The 21,347-nt window shown below is 36.3% G+C and overlaps 1 protein-coding gene across 3 annotated transcripts in view; it reads right to left on the bottom strand.

Moving 5' to 3' along the window:
* The window catches only part of LOC134527418 (ubiquitin-conjugating enzyme E2 S), a 65,281-nt gene that overhangs the window by 16,664 nt on the left and 27,270 nt on the right, over positions 1-21,347 (bottom strand). For all 3 annotated transcript variants that reach the window (XM_063360089.1, XM_063360090.1, XM_063360091.1), the window contains exons 2-3: positions 10,017-10,164; positions 393-583 (exon numbers count right to left, since the gene is read on the bottom strand). In XM_063360089.1, the coding sequence (XP_063216159.1) occupies positions 393-583; positions 10,017-10,164 (339 nt within the window). The remainder of the gene's footprint in view (positions 1-392; positions 584-10,016; positions 10,165-21,347) is intronic.

Below are 21,347 nucleotides of genomic sequence, written 5' to 3'. Positions count from 1 at the left end.
ATTTATCATTCTCATTTCAGTGTTACGATTTTGCTAGTGCAAATGGGTCCCCTTGGGAGCTTTTTGATTTCAGGGGCATCTGGCCCACTGGCCCCTCTCCCGAGATGACTATGAATATAAGCACACTGACATAAGTATATTATCAGACTTCCTCAGATTGTGAAAGAATGAAGTTATTCTTAAAAAAAATTATCTAACACCAATCGTTTTTAGAAAAACAGCCAGTCACTATAAATTTCAAGCAATATGTACAAATAGTTTACTTATTTGCTATATCTTGTTTTTATCACATTTTTAACATTAAACTATAAAGAATTTTAATGATGAAACCATGCTTAGTCCAAGCTGGCTTAAGGATCAACATTACTGATCTTAAAAGCTCAAATACTCACCAAAAGTATATGTTTAATGCCGAGATCAGGTTTCCAATCTTTTTTTAGTGTATTTACACAAATCTCCCCAGACTTTGATACGTTTGGGTGAAAAATTTTAGTCAAGAAGAAAGCTTTCGGTGGTGTCTGAGGAAAGTCCTTCCCCAACACCAGCTTGATCCTAAAAACTCCCCCAGCGTAAGGAGTGCCAGCTGCAACACAGGGCACAGGGCATCACCATAATGAAAGGAACATCAGTTGCTTTTCCTAGACAGTAAAACACACACTTTACTGGTCCTATTTTACAGTAGTCTCTGGTTCATGAACTATCATTTCTAATATTATTTAATTGACTGGCTAAATAGGTTCAGATGCAACTTTAGGACAAAACTAATGACTGGCTATATATACAAATTGTGACTGATGCAGTTGCAACACTTCCATAACTGTAGCCAGTAAGTGAATCATCTATGCCTGGAGACCAAATAGTTCCAACTGGTCCAATAAAATGTTTTGGAAAATGAAAATTGGGGTGGTACATAATGAAATGAAAAGATGCTGATACAAATCAAAGACTAAACAAAAAATTTAATTGATGGTTTCAACTAGCTGCAGGTAAACACAACTCAATCAGTTGTGTCTTATAACAATCACAAGTTGACTACTTGTGGTACTCCAAGCAACCCCCATATAAGCATTTTTCTTGTATAAACACCTCTTTTCTAAGCTAATATGACCAATAAAGAATTTGTTGTGTGAATCAATCTATATGAAATCAACCCATTTTAAATTAACATGTTGCTGATAGATTTTAATTTACTTTTACTTGTGCATTTTCTGTTTGTTTATAGAAAATATAAGGCCCTAAACAATTTTTGAAACAATTTTATCATTACCACTTTGGAATTTTAGCAGCCATTTTGTTTATAAGGATCAGTCATTTTTGGAATTTTTAGAGGTTAGCTAAAAATAATATTTATTTATTTATCAAGGTATCAACTTGAAATAAAAACTATCTTATAATAAATGGAACCATCTACTCTACAAATCATATCATCACTAAACATTTTTTTTTGTTTGAAGGAAATAACCCAAAAATTAACTAAAAAAATTTGGTTTTGATTAGAATAAATCAAAGACTAGGGTATTCTATGTTTTTAAAAAAATAAAGGGGGATCAAAACATAAGATTTAATTAAATAAATTTGACCTGCAATGGATAACATGTAATTTTCTTTAGAGTAAATAGATACTGGAGTAATATGCAATTTGTTTTCTTTGATAGTTGGTTATCGTGAATAAGGTAATAGTTTCGAATAACATACTAAACTGCAAAATTTATCTTATCTGGTGATTCAAAGAAATGTTACCAACGTAACATGACACTATGCATGAAATTTTATCTTGAAATTTTCGTTATTAATATTTAAGAATAAAATGTACATTTCTGTTCAATGTTATTGTACAATGATAGTGTCTATATAATGTTAAAGAATTTTTAATGTATAAAACTAATTTAAATTGTCATATATATTTGAAAAAAAAAAAAAAAAAATATGTGTAAACTATGTTATTCACAATCATAGATGGATACATTTTAGAGAGGCTAATTTATATAAGGAAATTCAATAGAGTAGTGAGAGACAACTCAATGTATGTCTAAAAATGTCTGTGTCATTCAAAATCACGTATTCTGAAGCATAGGTATCCGTAAACAGCAAGGCTAATTTACTTAATGTGTTTCAAAATGAGTAGGAAATATTCTTTACATAATATAAATGAGTAGAATAACTCAACGATAAATGTGCCACACCATTTATCCTTATAAGCCTACCATCGAATACTTTGTATGACAAATACGACATTGCGTAACAGGAGATAGGTTGTTATGTATTTATCGTCAGTCGGCTGGCTGGCTTGCCCGCTTGGGTGTCACCAACTCACATCGCATACCTTTCTACGAACTTTCCAAACCATCCTTTAGCGGCAGTGAAACCGATATTACTGTCCGGATATTTTCAATTTAATTTTTCAAAAATAAAGTGCTTATTCGTGTATAACCGCTTCGTTCACACCAATCCTGTCTGGCCCATGATTATTTTTTTTAATTGCACCATTCATACAACAACCTTTTCCATTTGAATCAATTCATATCTCTTCCAGTATCTAATGTAAAATATATTCCCACTAGTACAACTAACAGCATCAGACTTATATAAAAGTTTGATAGATACTTTATTTTGTACGATTGCACGCACAATTGACTTGCTTAAAACTAAAACATAAGCCATGTTAGCCATGATAGCAATATGATTCCAACTGAAGGTGCTTGCGTACATATAGTTACAGGCAGACGAATGGGCAGATGTTGATTTGTGTTTGTGCATGGGAGTTCCCTGTCACTGGCTAGACTAAAGTTCATCACGGCCCGGTTTGTGGCTGGGCGACAACTGTACGACCCGGCGGCATATGCACGGACGTAAAAACATTTGGCCGTTTACACTCAATAGCCGCAACTGAACTAGCCATAGCTGATGTTTGTACAACAGCCGATTGCACAGTCAGATCTGTGCGCACATTTCTTCCCTTCTCATATAGCTGACAATATGCTACGGTACATCTGTTGTTTACCGAGTTGAAACAGACTTTGTGGCATCATGCCCAACTCATCTTTTGTCTGTGGCGATTTCGTGCTAAGTGAAATTTACTACGTGCTTTTCAAGACTGGGGCAGTAATATTAACATAGCAGTAAATGAATTCGTGCAATTTGAAGACGTCTCTATTGAGGGATTGGCATACAAGTAGTTGTCGCTAGAGTGACACCGCATGCAGTCGCATCGCCATCAACTCACAAAAGTATTATATGAATTGCATTAGGGTAAATTTATCTGCTGGTCAGGGGCAGGCCAAAGTTTAACAATTTTTTTTTTTGTTTTCGGACTTTTAAATTAAAATTTCAACCCCAGGCATTATCATCGGTCCAGTGTGACCATCAACCCCCTCCGCCACCACCTTTCTGGACGTAGAATATTGGAGATTCTGTACATTGGTTAAATAATTTTACTGAGGAAAATAATTTATCATGTGACGTGCTACAGTAAATATCTGTTGTAAATCATTTAGACCTGTCTGTAAGTTGTCATTGATGTTTGTTTTGAAAAAATAATACTATAACCAAATAATCCTTAAAAAAACTTCTTTTAAAAAAATTAGAAGGAATAGGCTATATTTCAAGAATAATTAACCCTTATGCGGGTGAAAAGAATAATCTCATAAATAATCTTCAAAGTCATAATATATTAAGATCAAACTTTTCAAGTGTATCACGAACTTGTTACTATTCTGGGTTGCTTTGCCAAGCCAGTCTGGAATGTAACAAAATCACTCTATATTATTGGAAAAGCTGTCAAATAAAGGCATAAGAGATAAACATATAAATTGTTTTACCAGTTATCTAAGAAATCAATTTTTTTTTGATCCGTGAACAATAATTGTTCTCTTCAATACACTTAGTCTGGAGTTTTTCAAGGATGAACACTATATATCACCTTTGCTTTTCAATATATTTATTAATGATATTACTCAGGTTCTACATCTTTATACTGGCCCGTTATCGACAGATGACTTGAAAATAATTACAAAGATTACTTCCGTATATGATTGTCTCCTATTGAGCCATAAATTGTCATATTCTCCTGGCTCATCTATAGGCTTAGCATAATTTAAATAAATATTTTAAGTTTTTTTTCTACAGCCTATCAAAATTTTAACCCAGTATTGTACTCTCCTACTTAATTTTGTCTACGGCCGTTTCATCCACGGGCTCCCACACCACTCAAGTCCTGATTAAGCATCGTCTCATGTCTCCTCACTCCTCTGCACGTACGCGAGTGAAATTTCGCACCACTTCAGTGCTCCGTGCACGTCCTGCCACACGCTACCTTAGCTTCCGTCAGCCCTCTTAGGCACACCCGTAGCTCAAGCTACAGTTTGCCGAAGCAACTTTGGTCAGGTTCGCCAGCACAGGTTACGGTCGGTCCCGACACGCCTCGGGAGTCCCGTAGGCGGCCTTTCCCACTACGCAGCACTACCCCCCCCCCCCCTTCTCTTTTCCCCTCTATCCATTCCAGATCCTTCCATCTGGATAAACTCCCTCCCTCCTGGTCTCTATAACAGACCCCAGGCTGGCGAACGGACAGCTTGCGCCATCTCCCGGCGGCACGGTGAACTAAATTACCTTCTCTTAGGCGTCGGAGCGAGCGCTCTGGCGGCCGCGACCATACTTAATCTAAGTTCCTTTCCTCCCCGACAGAGCTCGCACCAAGAAGGCTCCATATGGTACAAGCTTTCGCTAGTTCCCCCCCTTGGGACTCTTGCATACCAACACAGTCAGTTCCTGTTGTCCCCAACAGAGCGCTCTGCTTTGCACCTCTGAGGCCCCTTTAAGTTAGTCAATGAGCCCTCCTCATATCTTTTTTTTTTGGAGGGCGGAGCAAGTACTCCGCCGGGCTTATTCTAGCCAGAGTCCACTTCTCCCATTCCCTAAGACACCGGGCCTCTCGCTCGAACTTAACTTCATGTCACCTGGAAGAGCGAGAGATTCTTCCTTCAGCGGTCACCACGATAGCATCTCGCACCGGAGTTGCATCGCCTGCGCCGTTTACGTATTCAGCCGCCGCAACCTAAGTAAGAGATGTGATCTCTCAAGTTCGGGAGTGTTCCCTAACATTATTTTTTTTATTCTTCTGGTTGGCTATTTGCTATTAGTTTAGCCAAGTAGTAATTTCGCATTATGTTTTGCGACGGTTCACCGCGACTACCCGTGCCGCCTCCCTTCGGGGAGTGACTTCACTTAACTTCACTTCACTTCAACCCCAGATCGGTAAGTGGAAAAGTCAACGTCCTGTTTGACAATTGTTGCCTCCCCGTTATCCTTTTGCCCTAACTTAATTAGTTTACTATTCTTGACCACTGGATTCCCTTTTGGTTCCAGTGGGGCTCAAGACTTGATTCAAGAAATGTTTCAAGACTCGAGTGAAGTTTCCTTTCAAAACTTAGTCTGCCAAATTTACGCTGATCCTTTGGAGATTGAAGCCCAGAACCTCCTAATTATGCTCCGCCAGTGAACAGTCCGCTATGCAACATTTTGAATATGTACTCCAGCACCAATCAGAGCAATTAATGTTTTTTATAACTATTAAATTTATTAACGTTAAAATTATTATGGTTATTTTCATAGTCTCATTTATGAAACGTATCATAAAATTGTAACTAATGACTTCAAATGGCCTGGGCCCCCTTTAAAATAATTAATTATTTATTCCAATAATGGTCATCTTGTAATTTCAAAGAACATCAAAATAATATAAAGCAGATTTTAATTAACAATAAAAAGGGTAAACTTTAAGCAAACATATTTGTTTTCACTTCAAATACGATCCTCCTTCCTAGTTCCCATTGTGAGAACTAACTCATCTTTTTGGTTGCTCCCTTGTGTCCTCTGAGTAAACAGTAGTTACTGTTCCGCCCACTTGATGCAGCTACCAGTATTTTCATAACCATAGATAAAGTTTCTTTATCTACACAAGGGGCACACTATTCCAAGAGGACAGTTCTGAAATTTATTAATAAATGGTATAGAACAAAACTTGTTAAAATATACAAAAATAAAATTTACAATTTGGTATGATAATAGGTTTGTTGCGGTTGTACTTTTCAGCCCCCAACGTTTGGCAGTTTTCCCGACATTGAGTGATTTAACCCCTGAATGTGTCCGACCACTAGATGTCGATGTGTGCCTGGTTGCCTATCCTCCCAGCACCTACCTCATGATGTGCGCAAGCCGCCTGACGTGGAGGAGGGACCACGTGACCAATTACTTGTCCTGCCCTCCCTCTCATACACCCAGAAGGAAGGAGGAGTAACACGGACCTTCTGGTTCGTTCTGGACAGAGAGAGCAGCCAGCCAGCCAACTATAAAGAGGCCTGGAGGGGCCAAAGACAGACAGAATGACCAAGACTGCCACAATACCGCCGCCCTGCCACCCACCGCTATAAGAAAATCACGCTGCCCGACCAACCACCAATCCACAAAATGGACTTAGCCTTGCAAACTGGTAATGTGGACATTGATTATTTCTGGCTTAGTTCGGACTTACACGATCAGCGCTGCGGGATCTGTGGCTGTCGAAGAGGTGACAGCCCAGTGAAGAAGTAAGTGTATTAACTCAAGAAACTCGTGCCATGAGTTGGGACTCCTCGCTGAGCGAGTAGTCAGTAGAAACTCACTCTGCGGGATTGGGTTGATGGTAATAAGGCCTGAGGTCATAAAACACTCCCCGAAGACTTTCACAATTTTACTCGTCGGGCAAATGCAAGTAAGCGAGTAAGTTGGTCGAAACAAGAAGGGCATGAGTCATCTATAACCTACAAGCAGTGTTAGTGTGGTTGGTCAGAGGCAAGCTGAGGTGGCAGTAACATAACCTGATTTTGAATTTGACAAGTCGTCGATACGACCGAACTGTAATGAATCTATTCCGTCTATGTTTCATAAAAACTGTTAACTGTTAACAAGTGTTCGCTTCTGCATGTTGGTGATCCCCTGCAAACGTGAGAGACAGGGGTGGATGTCTGACAAATCAGGAAGGTGGCCAGTAACCAATCTTTCGCCCAGTAGTCTGCATCGTGACTGGGAGCTAGAGTTCCAGTCTTCGTGACCGCCATCGAAGTCCAGGTCGGGTGCTGTTGGGGAAGGCAAGAACCACTTGGCAGGAAAGTCAACTCAACGAGGTAACTCTCTACAAAGAGCCCTGTACCGGGCGATCAATGACGAAACTTTGAGGCAAGTGTTCCACGAATCACTACCCAGATTTCCATGGGGTTTTTCTTTAATTTTACACCAGTTGTCATACTTAATGTCATAATGTGTAAGGTTAATACTGTAATAATCATAAGTGTAACCTAAGTATAAACAATTTATTCTTGATGATTTTTTTGCTTGAGTTGGAGAAAATTTTAAGTTTTGTTAGAAGCTCCAATAATTTTCAAGTTAGTTGTTAAATATTAAATGTTGTTAAATTATTCTTGTTTATTGAGAGCGAGTAAATATTTTTTTTGATAGAGCTCCAGTAAAATATATCCGATAAAATTATTTTCTTCTGTGAACTATTCTTTTATTTTTGTTTAAGGCTAATACTCATATTATTTTTCTGTTTGTAGCTTTTCGTTGTCTTGGAGTAACTACGCTTATCCAAAAAATGTCCTTTTTGTCAAGAATACACTAGTGTTAAAATTTATCTTGTACATACATTACATGTAGCTTGTTATGTTCAAATATCTCAATAAAAATAGTATCTCTCATAACAAATTTTTTTGTGTTCACTCTAACCTTTACCCTTGTTTCCCTTCTGAGGGACAACAGTTAGATAACCCTGAAATTTCAATTACTCCTTATATTAAAGATCTGGGCATCATATTAGGTTTAAAATTATACTACCATCAACACGTCAACTCTTTAGTTTCCAGTTCACGTATAACCATACCTTTAATTAAAGAAATTACCTTTCATAATAATATTGATTCCACTCTTAATTTTATATAAGCCTTAGTAAGATCAAAATTAGAATATTGTTCTGTGATTTGAAATTACATTAATAAATCAGACAGTGACAAAATTTAAAATATTTAAAACAAATTTCTCAAAATTATAAGTAATAAAACTATCCTTGTCCTAAACTAGTTTTGTTGTCTGAACGCACTTTTTGCTAGCAGTTGTTACAATTTCAAACTAAACTGTAAATACTTTCTTGACAAATCTGTTATAAGAGTACAGCATTTTAATAGTCCTTTACAGTCTCTATTCCACAATAAAAATGATATAATATATATTTCATAACCAACTTCATAAATTACCAAATCTCCAACAACTGGTTATTCTCTTAAAAGTCAATGGTTACGTAAAATGTAAATATGTGTAACTCATAACTTACGTTCCTAGTTTTGTGTAAACATTTGTAGGTAATGTTATTCTTTATTTTCATTACTGAAATATTAAACATGTAACTTTGCAGACTGGTCCAAGGTTATAGTGACTTAGTTCTTATGCTTGTATTCTATCATTTGTAATATTCTTGTAATCGATTGTCGATAATATTTGGTTCCTTCGGAAAAATCATTTAACTGTTTTCTTACTGGTTCACACTTTTTTTGTGAGGTTATTTTTTGTGTAAATACATTTTTTTCAGTATTATAGTAATTTTAAATATGATTTTTAGGCCTGTATTTTACATGTGCGCGCCTAGGCGGCACCACACTTTTAGACTTTTCTTTTTGTGCTGACACTTTCTGATGTGTTTTGTATGTAATTCTTATGATGGGAAAAATGGCAAATGTTCTATCGTTGCATACACCAATCAAAAAAGACTGTGATTTTTCATGTTTTATATTTTGCAAGGAAAGCTACGTTGCTACAGATAAGAAATTTGTATTCTGTTACTGTTGTATTTTTGTACTAAGCTGAAATCATGTGACTGCTTGTTCCCTGCATAGTGTGGTCGGTCATGTAACTTCTTTGTCTCTATAGTCATTGTTTAAGTACTGTGCCTAAAGGTCACGCCATTCGGCAGCTCACAAAAAATGTTTTGACGAGAGCCTAGGGCCAATAATTTAACGTCTAGATGCTGGTGCCTGCCATTCCAACTTTCACATTCTTCAGACGTTATATTTAGAAATTAGGCCCCAGATACGCAACGCAGGCCTGGGAGGTCCGATGGTCCGCCGTGATATAGATTCCAGCATTTTATTCGTACCTAGACGATGAGTTCACTAGGGACATTATTTTGTGAAAGAGAGAACTATGATTAGCATTTGGTAGAAGTGAATGAGTGTTTTTGTGTGAAGCTATCTTATAAAGGACGCGTAAGTTTTTGTTGTGAGAAGATTAAAAGGCAAAATTCATTTCAACTCTTTTATTTGAAAACCACCATTAACATTTTCAAGTCATTTAACAGTCATAGACAGAACTTTATAACAGAAAGCTGCAACTTCTGCAACTTGTTTTCGAGTGTTTATATATGTGCAATTCAGGTCAGAGCTGGCCGGTGAGGGCTGGATTGGCACACACATTACTTGAATGTCTTGTCTTCATGTGTGTATGGATTATTTTGTCTTTGACTTAGTTGTGGCATATTGGGACTTTTTTTTGAATAGTTAGTGGGTGGTGACTGCATGTGTGTAGTGTCTGCCCAACACTGCAGTGCCCACCTCATAATCTTTTTTTTTTGTTCTGTCAGTCGTATGTTTTGTCTCGTGTGTAACTATTTGTGTAGTGCCTATCTCTAAAGTTAACTAGCTCTGTTGATAGGCATGTTACAAATAAAAATAATTAAATAAAATATAATTTAAAGTGAACGTGATACTGAAAATTGCCCAAAATTTCTTGACCACTGGTAACTTTCTTGGCTTGAAGAATTTATGCCAATGCTGGTTTCACTGTTTTTCCTGACTTGTGATCACAGGGTAGGAAAAATATTAATATACAAACAAAAGCAGACAGTCTGCCAAACAATTACTACTTGTTTGTAACAGACATGTTTACAGGGAATATAATGTAAACACAAGGAAAGAAGCAGGGACTCTGTCACCTACCTGGACCTTCTATATACGCCTGGATGTCCGTCACATCTTCGTCATTTATCGTGACCTTGATACCTTCAGGAGGACATTTGGTCAGGTCATGCAATTCCTTGACGACCTGCCTGATGATTTGTGGTGACAAGTTCTCAACGTTGGACATCTGAAACAGATTCCTCGTCTCAAACTTTGTATGATTTAAGTGGACAGCCTCCAAAAATTTTTATTAAATGTGCCCCTATAAACTGAAGTAAGTCATCAATAAACAAACATGCACGATATCAAAGGCTGCTGGAAACCAATATTTTGTGACTTCAGGCACCATTACTGTTACTTTTTCGTCGTTAATGATCATTCCTTCAGTTTCGTAACTTTTTCTTGACTTTTGAGAATTCTGTGACCTGTAGACACCATGTAAGATAGTAATTGAAATGGTGCTAAAATGGGTGAAGTATGAGTACAGAAGACCTCTATAAGTCAGCTCAATCGGTGCAGAAGCCAGTCTATGATTGCTGGTTTCTGTTATGTTTACAATGGATTTGCAGGTACAAGCAACTGTCAGTATATCACTCCAGTTGTATATAATATATATCACAGTAGCCGCCGTGTGTTCAAAGCGGATGGTCGTGTGTGTGCGATCGCGCTCCGTGTATATCTGTTGTTTTGTGACAAAATCAGTATTAATAATTCGCTACTTAATCAGTCTGACTTCTTGGGGTTCCCCTCAACCCTAAATGATGCGTGTACTTCTAATCACGATCTAACTCATCCGAGTATGTTTCGATCACCCACGAAAAAAACTCCTACTAATGCGACAGGATCATGTGATAAACCTATGTATGAGCTGCGTATCTAACAATTAAAGTCAGATCAAATAAATATGGAAGCTCTATATAATCTAGTGAATTCTCTAAGTGTCAAAGTTGATGAACTAAAAAGTGAGAACCTCGTGCTAAAAACGCTACTCCTTGATTCCAGAGAAGAAACTGTCAAAATTAAGCAAGAAATGATACAAATAAAGGAACATTTATCATCAGGTAAAGACCATAATGCAACTTATAGTCAAGTAATTAAGAATTCTTCCAATCACAAGACAGCTGAACGTGTAATTTCTCAACGGGACAAGGGAAACTGCAGCCAGCCGCGTGACCTACTTATCAGTCAGCAGGAATCACGCTGCGTCATGAGACACAATGACAAAGAACGTGCCGACAGTACACCATTCACGTTAGTGGAACACAGGCGCAAGTCCAACACAAGAGATACCAGTGACATTAAACGCTCAACGGAAATGAAGAAAACACCCATGAAAATTGGGATTCGTAACATATCCACACTTCAAATGTTACCCAAACCAGCACCCAAAAGAATGAAAGCTCTTTTTGTGACTTGTTTCGACCCAAGTGTACAAGAACAAGAAATTGTAGAATAAATTTCAAGTGAACTGAACTTAGATCACATTAAAGTAACGAAGATGAAAACTAAATTCAATTCATATGCCTCTTTCCATGTTCAGGTTTTAGAAGAGGACTTCAGTCGAATTAATAACATTGTTTTGGCCCAGCGGCTGCCTAATAAGCCCCTTCTATGGTAAATTACACCCAGAACAAATCTTGAGCAACTCATCCACTACCGAGGAACTAAACACCTCTACCTGCAACATCGCAACTAATTCTACTGCTATTTCTAAGCCTACATCTGCTCCTACTTCTGCCTTAGCGCCTGGAGGGGCTTCTCACTAGTTCAGTGTGAAACTTAAAAATGAGGAGTTTATTTTATTTTATCAGAATGTAAGAGGCTTGAGAACCAAAGCAATTGAATTTTTTGAAAACATCTCGCGTAGTGATAATGATTTAGTATGTCTAACTGAAACTTGGTTCACCGATAATAGTCTGAATTCTCATTATTTCAACAATAATTACCTTATTTACAGATCTGATAGGGACCCTGTATTAACTTTGAAGAGTAGAGGTGGTGGTGTCCTGACTGCTGTTAATAAACATAAATTCAAAAATGTAACATTTACACATGAATATGACTATCCAGGAATAGAAGCTGTCTGGATAAATATAAAAACACATGATAAATCTTTAATCATTGGGAATATTTATATTCCCCATCAAACAACTCCTTCAGCTTACACTTCATACTTTGAAGCCCTCGAAGATAAGTTTGGGAATTCTGATGTCTCTTTATTAATAATTGGTGATTTTAATGTTCCAGGCATTGACGGGCCTCAATTGCATACTCAAAATATAGTTCATTCAAATATTAAGTCGAAAGCCAGATCATTAATTAACTTTGTATCAGCAAGAGGTTTATTTCAGCTTAATCAAACTCAACATTCGGCCCAACTCTTGGACCTATGTCTCACTAATATTGAATCATGTCTGGTTAGCAAAGCTCTGGAACCACTAGTTAAAGAAGATAGTATTCATCCTGCATAAGAGATAAATTTCCAATTTGATGATATGTCAATAAAGATAACACAGGCCTGCATTTTTCGAATTTTTGAAAATTGTTTCACATTTGGTGGCTGAACTTTATATTTTTAAGTGTGCTGAATCCAAATATGACCATGGTTTTTTTCCATCACGTAAGGTTTTCCTACAAAATGCAAATAAAAATTAGGAGAAATAATACAATTTTATAAATGATCAAGAAACTTCACTTTATTTTTATTTATCATAAAATTTATTGTTCATAAATCACTTAGAGCGCTTTTAACACCATTTACTGTATGATATGACCAATTTGTATGTTTATTCGTCTTCATTATGCCTCATTCTCTTCTTTTTGAAGCTCCTTTTATGGCTTTCTCGTTTGTAGACTTTGTCCGGTAAGTCCCTCTTCAGCATCCAACAGTAGTCAGCAATCATAGTAATGTTCCATCGACCTTGATACCTCCTTTCCATTTCTTTCACGTCTTGGTGAAATCTTTCACCCTGTTCCTCACTCACAGCTCCTAGGTTTTGTGGGAAGTAGTCAAGATGGGAATTCAGGAAGTGAAGTTTTAAACTCATCGAACAACCCAGATTTTTCAGTTTAGTCAGCATATTCTCTACAATGAACATGTAGTTAGGGTCCTTATAATTTCCTAGAAACTTGGTTATTACCTCTTTCAAAGAAAGCCAAGCCTCTTTTTCTGTTATATTCATTTTCGTCTCAAACACATCATCTTTCATCAACTTACGAATATCAGGGCCGACAAAAATGCCCTCTTTCAATTTCGCCTCAGACAATCCTGGAAACTTTTCTCCCAAGTATTTGAAACACGGGCCATCTTTTGGCAATGCTTTGACGAATTGCTTCATAATACCCAATTTAATGTGGAGTGGGGGCAGAAGAACTTTCTCTGGTTCGACAAGATTTTCTCTTAACACGTTTTTAACTCCTGGTACTAATGCTTCTCTTCTTGGCCACTCCTTTCTAATCCAATGTGAACTTTTGTCTCTACTGTCCCATTCACATATAAAGCATGGGAATTTTGTGTACCCTCCCTGCTGTCCCAGTAACATCGAGATCACTTTTAAATCTCCACAAATCGTCCACATATGTTCATTATAATTAATCTTTGACAATATCATTTCTAAATTTTCATAACGCTCTTTCAAGTAAACAGAGTGGGCTACTGGTACTGATGCATACTTATTACCATTGTGCAGAAGTACGCCTTTAAAACTTCTCTTTGACGAGTCAAGGAAAAGACGCCATTCATTGCTATTATACTCAATATTAAACATACCCATTAACGCTGTTATATTATGGCAGTAAACCAGTTCCTCATGCTGAGTGAAGAATGGAGTGAAATGTTTTTCACGGTTTCTGTACCAGTAGAAAGAAGTACCTGGAACTAATAAATTTTTTTCTTTCAGTCGAGAAGATAGCAACTCAGCAGATTCTTTAGATAAACTTAAATCCCTGATCAAATCGTTCAATTCACATTGGGAAAACAGTTGAGGTTCACTTTGAGGTATATAGAATTCTTCATCACCTGAAACAGTGATTTCTTCTTCAGATGTTTCTGGTAGTGATATATCATCTAATGACTTTGGAGCAACGGGTACTGGAATATCTGGACCATGGGGAACAGGACGCATAGCACTCTGAATATTTGGATAAAAAATCTGTTTCTTATTAATCAAATTGTAACCTTGAATATCGCAAGAACAAAAATAGCAATCATCTGAATGATTACGAGGCTCTCTCCAGATCATGGGGATTCCAAATCGAAAAGATTTTTTCTTACCTTGGGTCCACTGACGAAGTTCTTCTACACAAATAGAACACACTTTATGTGGTGCCCACGATTTGTCTTGGTCCCCTAGCTTCATACCAAAATAGGCAAAATACGCTGTTTTCACAAAATCAGTAATATTTCTCTGTTGTTTTTTCACAATAAAACTTCCACAAATATAACAAAACTTATCAGGAGAAACACGACATCCTCTGGAGGTCATTTTATAAATAAATAAATAAGTCAGTGGTCAAAAAAACAAAAAACACACACAAACAAAACCAAGAGCAAATTAGATTTTATACGACTGTAAGACCACGTTAACTGTGTCAACACCAAGGGAACCTTCTTCTTCTACCTTGATAGTTATGGCCTTGGGGGGTACCCGTTCAGCCAGAAATGAGCGTGTCCTTATACGAAGCTTTTTTTTCTTTTATCATATCTTATCAATAAAATCTCTGTACAATTCGTCCATATTCGAATCATTATCATGCCCTAATCAATCAATTTGTAGCTTGTAAATAACACCCATGCCTTACCCGGGACTCGAACCCAGAACCCCTCGCACCGTAAGCCGGTGTGCATCCGACTACGCTACGGAGGTCGGCACACCAAGGGAAGAATGATAGAAGGAAAGTAAGAAGTGCTATGAACGAGAAGGACAGAACATGAAAAATCCTGTTAGAACCTGATTGAACATGTTCTTGGCTGTCTGGCGGCCAAGAACCTCTTCACCCTGGCTGCTCTCATTCCTCTACCGAAAGTCATCTTTATCACCTGCTCTTGAACTTTAATGCTTTTATACCAGAAATCTTTAAAACAATTAAAACTAATTAGACCCCGCAATTATAATTATAAATATACAAAATCAGAAAACATTAGTGTATGCATTTACTCCTGAGGGGAAAATTGTAATATAACAATTGTACGGTAAGTATATTTTGTAAAAAAACTGTACGTGATGGACTTTTTAAAATATTTTTCCTGAATTGAGCACACTAAAATACTTAAGAATCACCCTTTAAATTCCAAAAAAATTTTTCATCGCAGGCCTGTGTAATCAATCGTCTTCATATAAAAACTATAAGATTGGTAACTATCTCAGCCTTTTTATTGCTCTTAGGGACCATGACTGGTCAATTTTATACAATTCTAAAAATATAAATACCATGGTTGACTACTTAACGTGTACAATGAATGATCTTATAGATTTATATGTACCTACTACTTTAAAAAAGGCTACAAAATATCCCCTATGGTATTCCAACCAACTAATAAAATCTCTTAAGAAGAAATCGCACTATCATAAATTATATAAACGAAATCTGAATCCTTTTTACCATTTATTATTCTCAGATTACCGCAAGGAAAATAAATCACTTATGTGTAGGGAAAAAACAAACTGGCTTTGTAATATTAACAATAAAATTAAGCAAAACCCTAAAAATTTTTGGAATTATGTTAAAATAATGAGAAAGGGTTATAGTCAGCATCCCTCAATTAAAATTAATAACTCAATTACGGATATTTATTTAATTGCGAATTCCTTTGCTGAATATTTTTCAAGTGTCTATGTTACTACAAATAACAGAAATAACCAAAACATATCTCTTTGTTGTTCATACAATATTCCTATGTCTAATATCTCGATTAGTTTAGTCCTATGGAGTATAAAAACCATAAAATCTACATTGTCCACAGGACCTGATAACATACCTAATTTAATTATCAAAGGTTGCTCCTTAATCCTTGCTCCTCTCTTACAGCATATATATAATTTCAGTATTCTAAATAGCATCTACCCTGATAAATGGAAAATTGCCAAGGTTATTTATTCCTGTACACAAAAAGGGCAAATCTTCTATTGTTTCAAATTATAGGCCTATATCCCTGTTAAATGGATTTGCCAAAATTTTTGACAAAATAATATTTAAACACTTAGCGTTTAATGTAAATAATAGATTGTCTGATTCACAGCATGGGTTCAGAACAGGTAAAACAACCATGACAAACTTAGTCTCCTTTCTTAATCCTATTTATTCAGAAGTCATCACACGTGGTCAAGTAGATGTTTGTTACTTTGATTTAGCTAAAGCTTTCGACACTGTTAATCATCAAATACTACTAAGCAAATGTTCCGAAATTGGGCTAAGTGATAAATATTTATCATGGTTAACAAGCTATTTAAATAACAGAAACTTTTATGTTTCAGTACAGAATATAAATTCAGATCTCCACCCAACTCCTTCTGGCATCCCTCAAGGTGACACACTATCTCCTTTACTTTTCAATATCTACATTGATGATATAATATCTGGATAAAAAAACTCAGTTGGCACTCTTTTTGCTGATGACTTAAAGATATATAGAAAAATCTCTTCATATCATGACAGCTATCAACTACAATGTTATATTACAGAAATTGCAAATTGGTGCACAAATAATTTGGTCAATCTAAACATGGAAAAAACTGCTATCATTACCTTCTCTAAAAAAACCTACCCGTTGCAATATGAATACAAACTTGATAACTCACCTATTAAAAAATCTCAACATGTCAAAGACCTAGGAATTTTACTGGATCAAAAACTATTTTTTCATCTTCACATTGAAAACATTATCTCAGTATCTAACAAAATACTTGGTCTAATTAAATTTATCACCTTTAACACCTCCAATATTGACTCTATTCTCTCCCTCTATACAGGTCTAATAATATCAAAACTTGAATATGGTTCTATTAGCATCAATAACACTGATATTGAAAAGCTTGACAGGATTCAATCTAAAGTATCTGACTATATTAACAAAAAATTAAATACCATCAATAACATAGATTTAAATTCCCTCCTTGGTTCATTATCAACTAGAAGAAAGATCTTAGATGCCATATTTGTCTTCAATTGTTATTATGGTAATCTTATATGTCCTCATATATTTGATGTTACTGGCATTAAAATTCCTTCTTTTAATAGCTGTAACCCACCTTTTCTGTGCACACTTTTAAATACAAATGATATTATATATAGACTTGTTAACAATTTTAATATGTATGTTATCACTTACAACCTACCAGAGAGAAAAAATTTGTTAAAAAAATTATTTTTTCGGCATCCAAAGATTAATTATCTTTATGCTCTAATGTTATTACCTAAATTATTTAATACCAGATATATTAATATAAGGATACTAACTGTATTTATCTACATAATATTATATGTTCTGTACTTATACATTTATTACTCTCATGAAACATTTTTGTTATTTTAAGTAATTTTTAGAAGTTAAGCACTCATATGGATATTTGTATGTTATGTTGTCTTGTCTTTGTTTTTATCCTACTATTTGTTGTTTTTATAATTGATTGTTTTGTTCTTATTTTTGTTCTGTTACTGTATTTGTTTTTTTACTTGTCTTACATGTTGTGCCCACCGTTGGAGCCTTGTGCTGTTGGTGTGGCATATAACAAATCAAATAAATAAATAATAAATAAACAAGTTCTATACACTTATCACTACCGAGCAATGTGGTACAACAGTGAAATGTTGTACTCAAATTCATAAGGACCGGGGTCCCATCTGGTCCTTTCATTCTGAATTCAGGTTACACAAATTACTCACTTAGCACATCTTCAAATTGTGAGCATTTAGCACAATTTTAATTTTACTGCCTCAATCTTGAAAAGCATGTGTATAAATTTCACTTAGCTTGAAATTGCTACAGGCAAAAAAACTCGGGCATGACATCACAAAGTCTGCTTTAACTTCGTAAACAACAGATGTACCGTGGCATACAGTTAGCGATACGGGGAGGGGGAAGGGGGAGAGATGCCCGCGCAGGTCTGACTACACTATCGACTATTAATTGTACAAACATCAGCTATAGCAAGTTTAGTTGCAGCTATTGAGTGTAAAGGACTAAAAGTTTTAAAGTCTGCACGTGTGCCACTGGGCCGTATCATTGAGGTCCGACTATAGACCGGGCAGTGATTGAACACATGATTCGCATGGAAAAGGTTGTTAAATGAATGGTGCAATGAAAACACAAATCACTGGCCTGACAGAATTGGTGTGAACCAAGCAGTGATACGCGAATAAGAACTTTAATTTTTGAAAAATTAAAATGTAAATATCCGGACAGTAATATTGGTTTTACTGCCAGTTAAAGATGTTTTGAAAGTTCCTGTAAAGGTACGTGACATGAATTGAAGGTCACGCTTATGAGGGCAAGCCAGCCAGCCGATTGATGATTATTACATAAACATCTAACTCTTGTTACGTGGTGGTGTAATTGTCATACAAAGTATTCAATGGTAGGCTTATAAAGATAAATGGTGTGACATATTTATCATTGAGTTATTCTACGCATTTATATTACGTAAAGAATATTTCCCTACACATTTTGGAACACATTAAGTAAATTAGCCCTGCTATTTATGGAGACTAATGCTTCAGAATATGTGATTTTGGATAGTATGAACTATTTTTAGGAATGCATTAGTCATGCTAAATGAGGGATTGGTGTATTTTATTATATACATACTTATTTTTAGCTAGATACTTTATAGTTTATAATTTTAGTATGGCTAGTGTGCTATAACTATTTTCTTACGTGTGTGTTCAACCGGAAGGTGGTCACATGTACTTCTACACGAAGGCGGCAGAGGTGGGGAGGTGTGTACAAGTGGCATTAACTATAAGCCGGTGCGGAAGACACGCAAGCTGTTGCCTGCACCGCACAAGAATACTTTAAACCGGGGTTGTGCGAGTGAAACGTATTTTTGAGAATCTCGCACATATTGCAAAAAGAGTTGTGTAACTATGTCCATGATCAACTACTGCAAAAAGTGGTTGCTGGTTTTCAAGACCTACGAGTGCATGGATTTGTGCCCTGTAATACTGGGTGCTGTTGATCGTAGGGCACACCTTAGCATGCTATCCTCTTAGAACACCTGAAGAAGAAGCCCAATACGAGCTACAGATTTGCAAGTAAATGTTTGGATGCCCTAATTACATACAATACTGGGAAAACAGTAATTTTTTCATTACTGCATCAGCACCGAGCCACTTGTGTTCAAGTATGCAAGTGAGAGCAGAACACTGTGTTGGTCTTGGATTTGCGAGACTGTTAATAATAATGTTTAAACTCCCCCAATACTAACTTTTAATGGATAACTCAATAAATTGTCACAGCTGTTTACTGGAGCTTTTACATACTTTTTTGTTTTTATAAAAAAAAAAACTTTAAGCACATGCAAAGAGTTGAACTGACTTTGATAAGACAATTAATAAGGTTGAGCCCGGACTTTAATGTTTCATGTTTGTAAAAGGTAGCCGTGATTATTATAAGGTTTATATGTTATTTCTTTTTTACATAATTTTAGGGTCTTTTGTATTATATCTTTCTTATATAGTTTATCTGGTTAAGCCCTGTTATAGTGGGTGTTTTGCATAATAACTTGAGGGCTATCTTCTCCACTGCTTCACGGGGAAAGATGTTTATATGGGCGCCACCCCGTGAAATGGGCACGTGGACCCCGGCCGATCCTCTCTCTCAGGGCATGACGTGACCCATGTGGGACGAGTTGCCAGCCCTATTGATTCGCTTATGTCAATCTACACCAAACCTGGCCCGCTCTAGGCGTCGGGCACGCCACACTCGTACAAAGGTTGGATTCTCATTACGTAAAATATAACTCACGACTCAGTTAAAATTTAGGTTTAATAACATAACTCACGCCTCCCTACACGTTCTCCATTAAAACAGTAAAAGGCCTGGGCACGGATCAGCTTAGGTAAAGCATGGGCCAACCATGTGGCCATGCGCTCTGAGTCTCCTGTGGAATGCAACAAAGAAGCTCGTAACGAGTTATATAAATATTTAATTAAACGTCCCACCGACCGAGAGCGGTCCCGAGGGCTAGAGATTGAAATTATTTAGGAACAAATTATAAAACAGAAATACTTGATCAGATGCACAAAGATTGCGGCCCCCGGGGTGCTGACGCGTCTACTCTCGATGGCTGTTGAAGAGGAACTCGCGACGCTACCCTCGCAATGGCGCACTTCCGCTGTACAAAAACTGTTACGTTAATTAATGATCCCGTGCCCCGGCGAAAGTGAAGATAATTACAAAACACATTATTTAATTACAAAACACAATACTCTTAATTAAAAACCATTAACACTTCTGTAATTATTTAATGCGAGACTTAAAAGAATCACAACTGAGGTCAAGTTCCGGTCCGTGCAGATTCGTCCGCGCAACGTCTGTAAAACTAGAATATATTATTAAATTAAGTAAAAGAGCACGTTGGCTTGAACATAAAAACACTGGGGCTAAAAATAAAAGGTTACAATAATTAATTAGGTACATAATTAGGGGCCGTCGCACTGCTTCTACAGCACCCTCATGAGGGAGGTCCTGGCACGCAATTCAAAACAAACACACGTTCGCGGTGAAATGCCGGGAGGGAAAAGTGAGGAAGGGAGCGGAGCCTGTCCAGGCTCAGGGCGAAACCCCGGCCGACGTCAAACTCAAGGCCATGCATACTTTGCCCTGTAACAGACGGTTAATAGCCTTTATTATTTTTATAGTAAATCATTAAATGATAATTTTGTATTTTTTATGCTAACACCTATCCGTACTCCTCTATTTCTCCGCTTAAATGTTTTAAAATTTCATTACTGTTTGGTATTATTTTACTGGCACCCTTTTAAAAGCATAAGCTAGTTCTTTGATTACTCCGGCACTTAAAAATTTTGTTCATTTGTGCACCACTTTGAAATATATATATGTATTTTATATATATGTGTGTATATGTATATATATAATATAGGCCTATATATAATATATATAATATATATATATATATTATATATATATATATATAACCCTGTACTTAGCATTTTTAACATGGATATTTTTAATATTGCATTTTAATTATTTGTAAAACTAAAAGGTATAGTTTTATCTTATATCTATATGGTACCAAACATTAAGGTTAATATTTTGGTAATTTTTTGTGGAAATGCACATTTTAGTAAGTTTTATTTTATTTATAAAAAAGTATAGTTATATTTCAGATTAGTCCCCTGTTTGTGCGAGGG

Source organism: Bacillus rossius, chromosome 1 (assembly GCF_032445375.1).
Source record: "Bacillus rossius redtenbacheri isolate Brsri chromosome 1, Brsri_v3, whole genome shotgun sequence".
Lineage (NCBI taxonomy): Eukaryota > Metazoa > Arthropoda > Insecta > Phasmatodea > Bacillidae > Bacillus > Bacillus rossius.
Note: the sequence above shows the minus strand (reverse complement) of the source record. Positions and strands in the feature narration are given on the sequence as shown.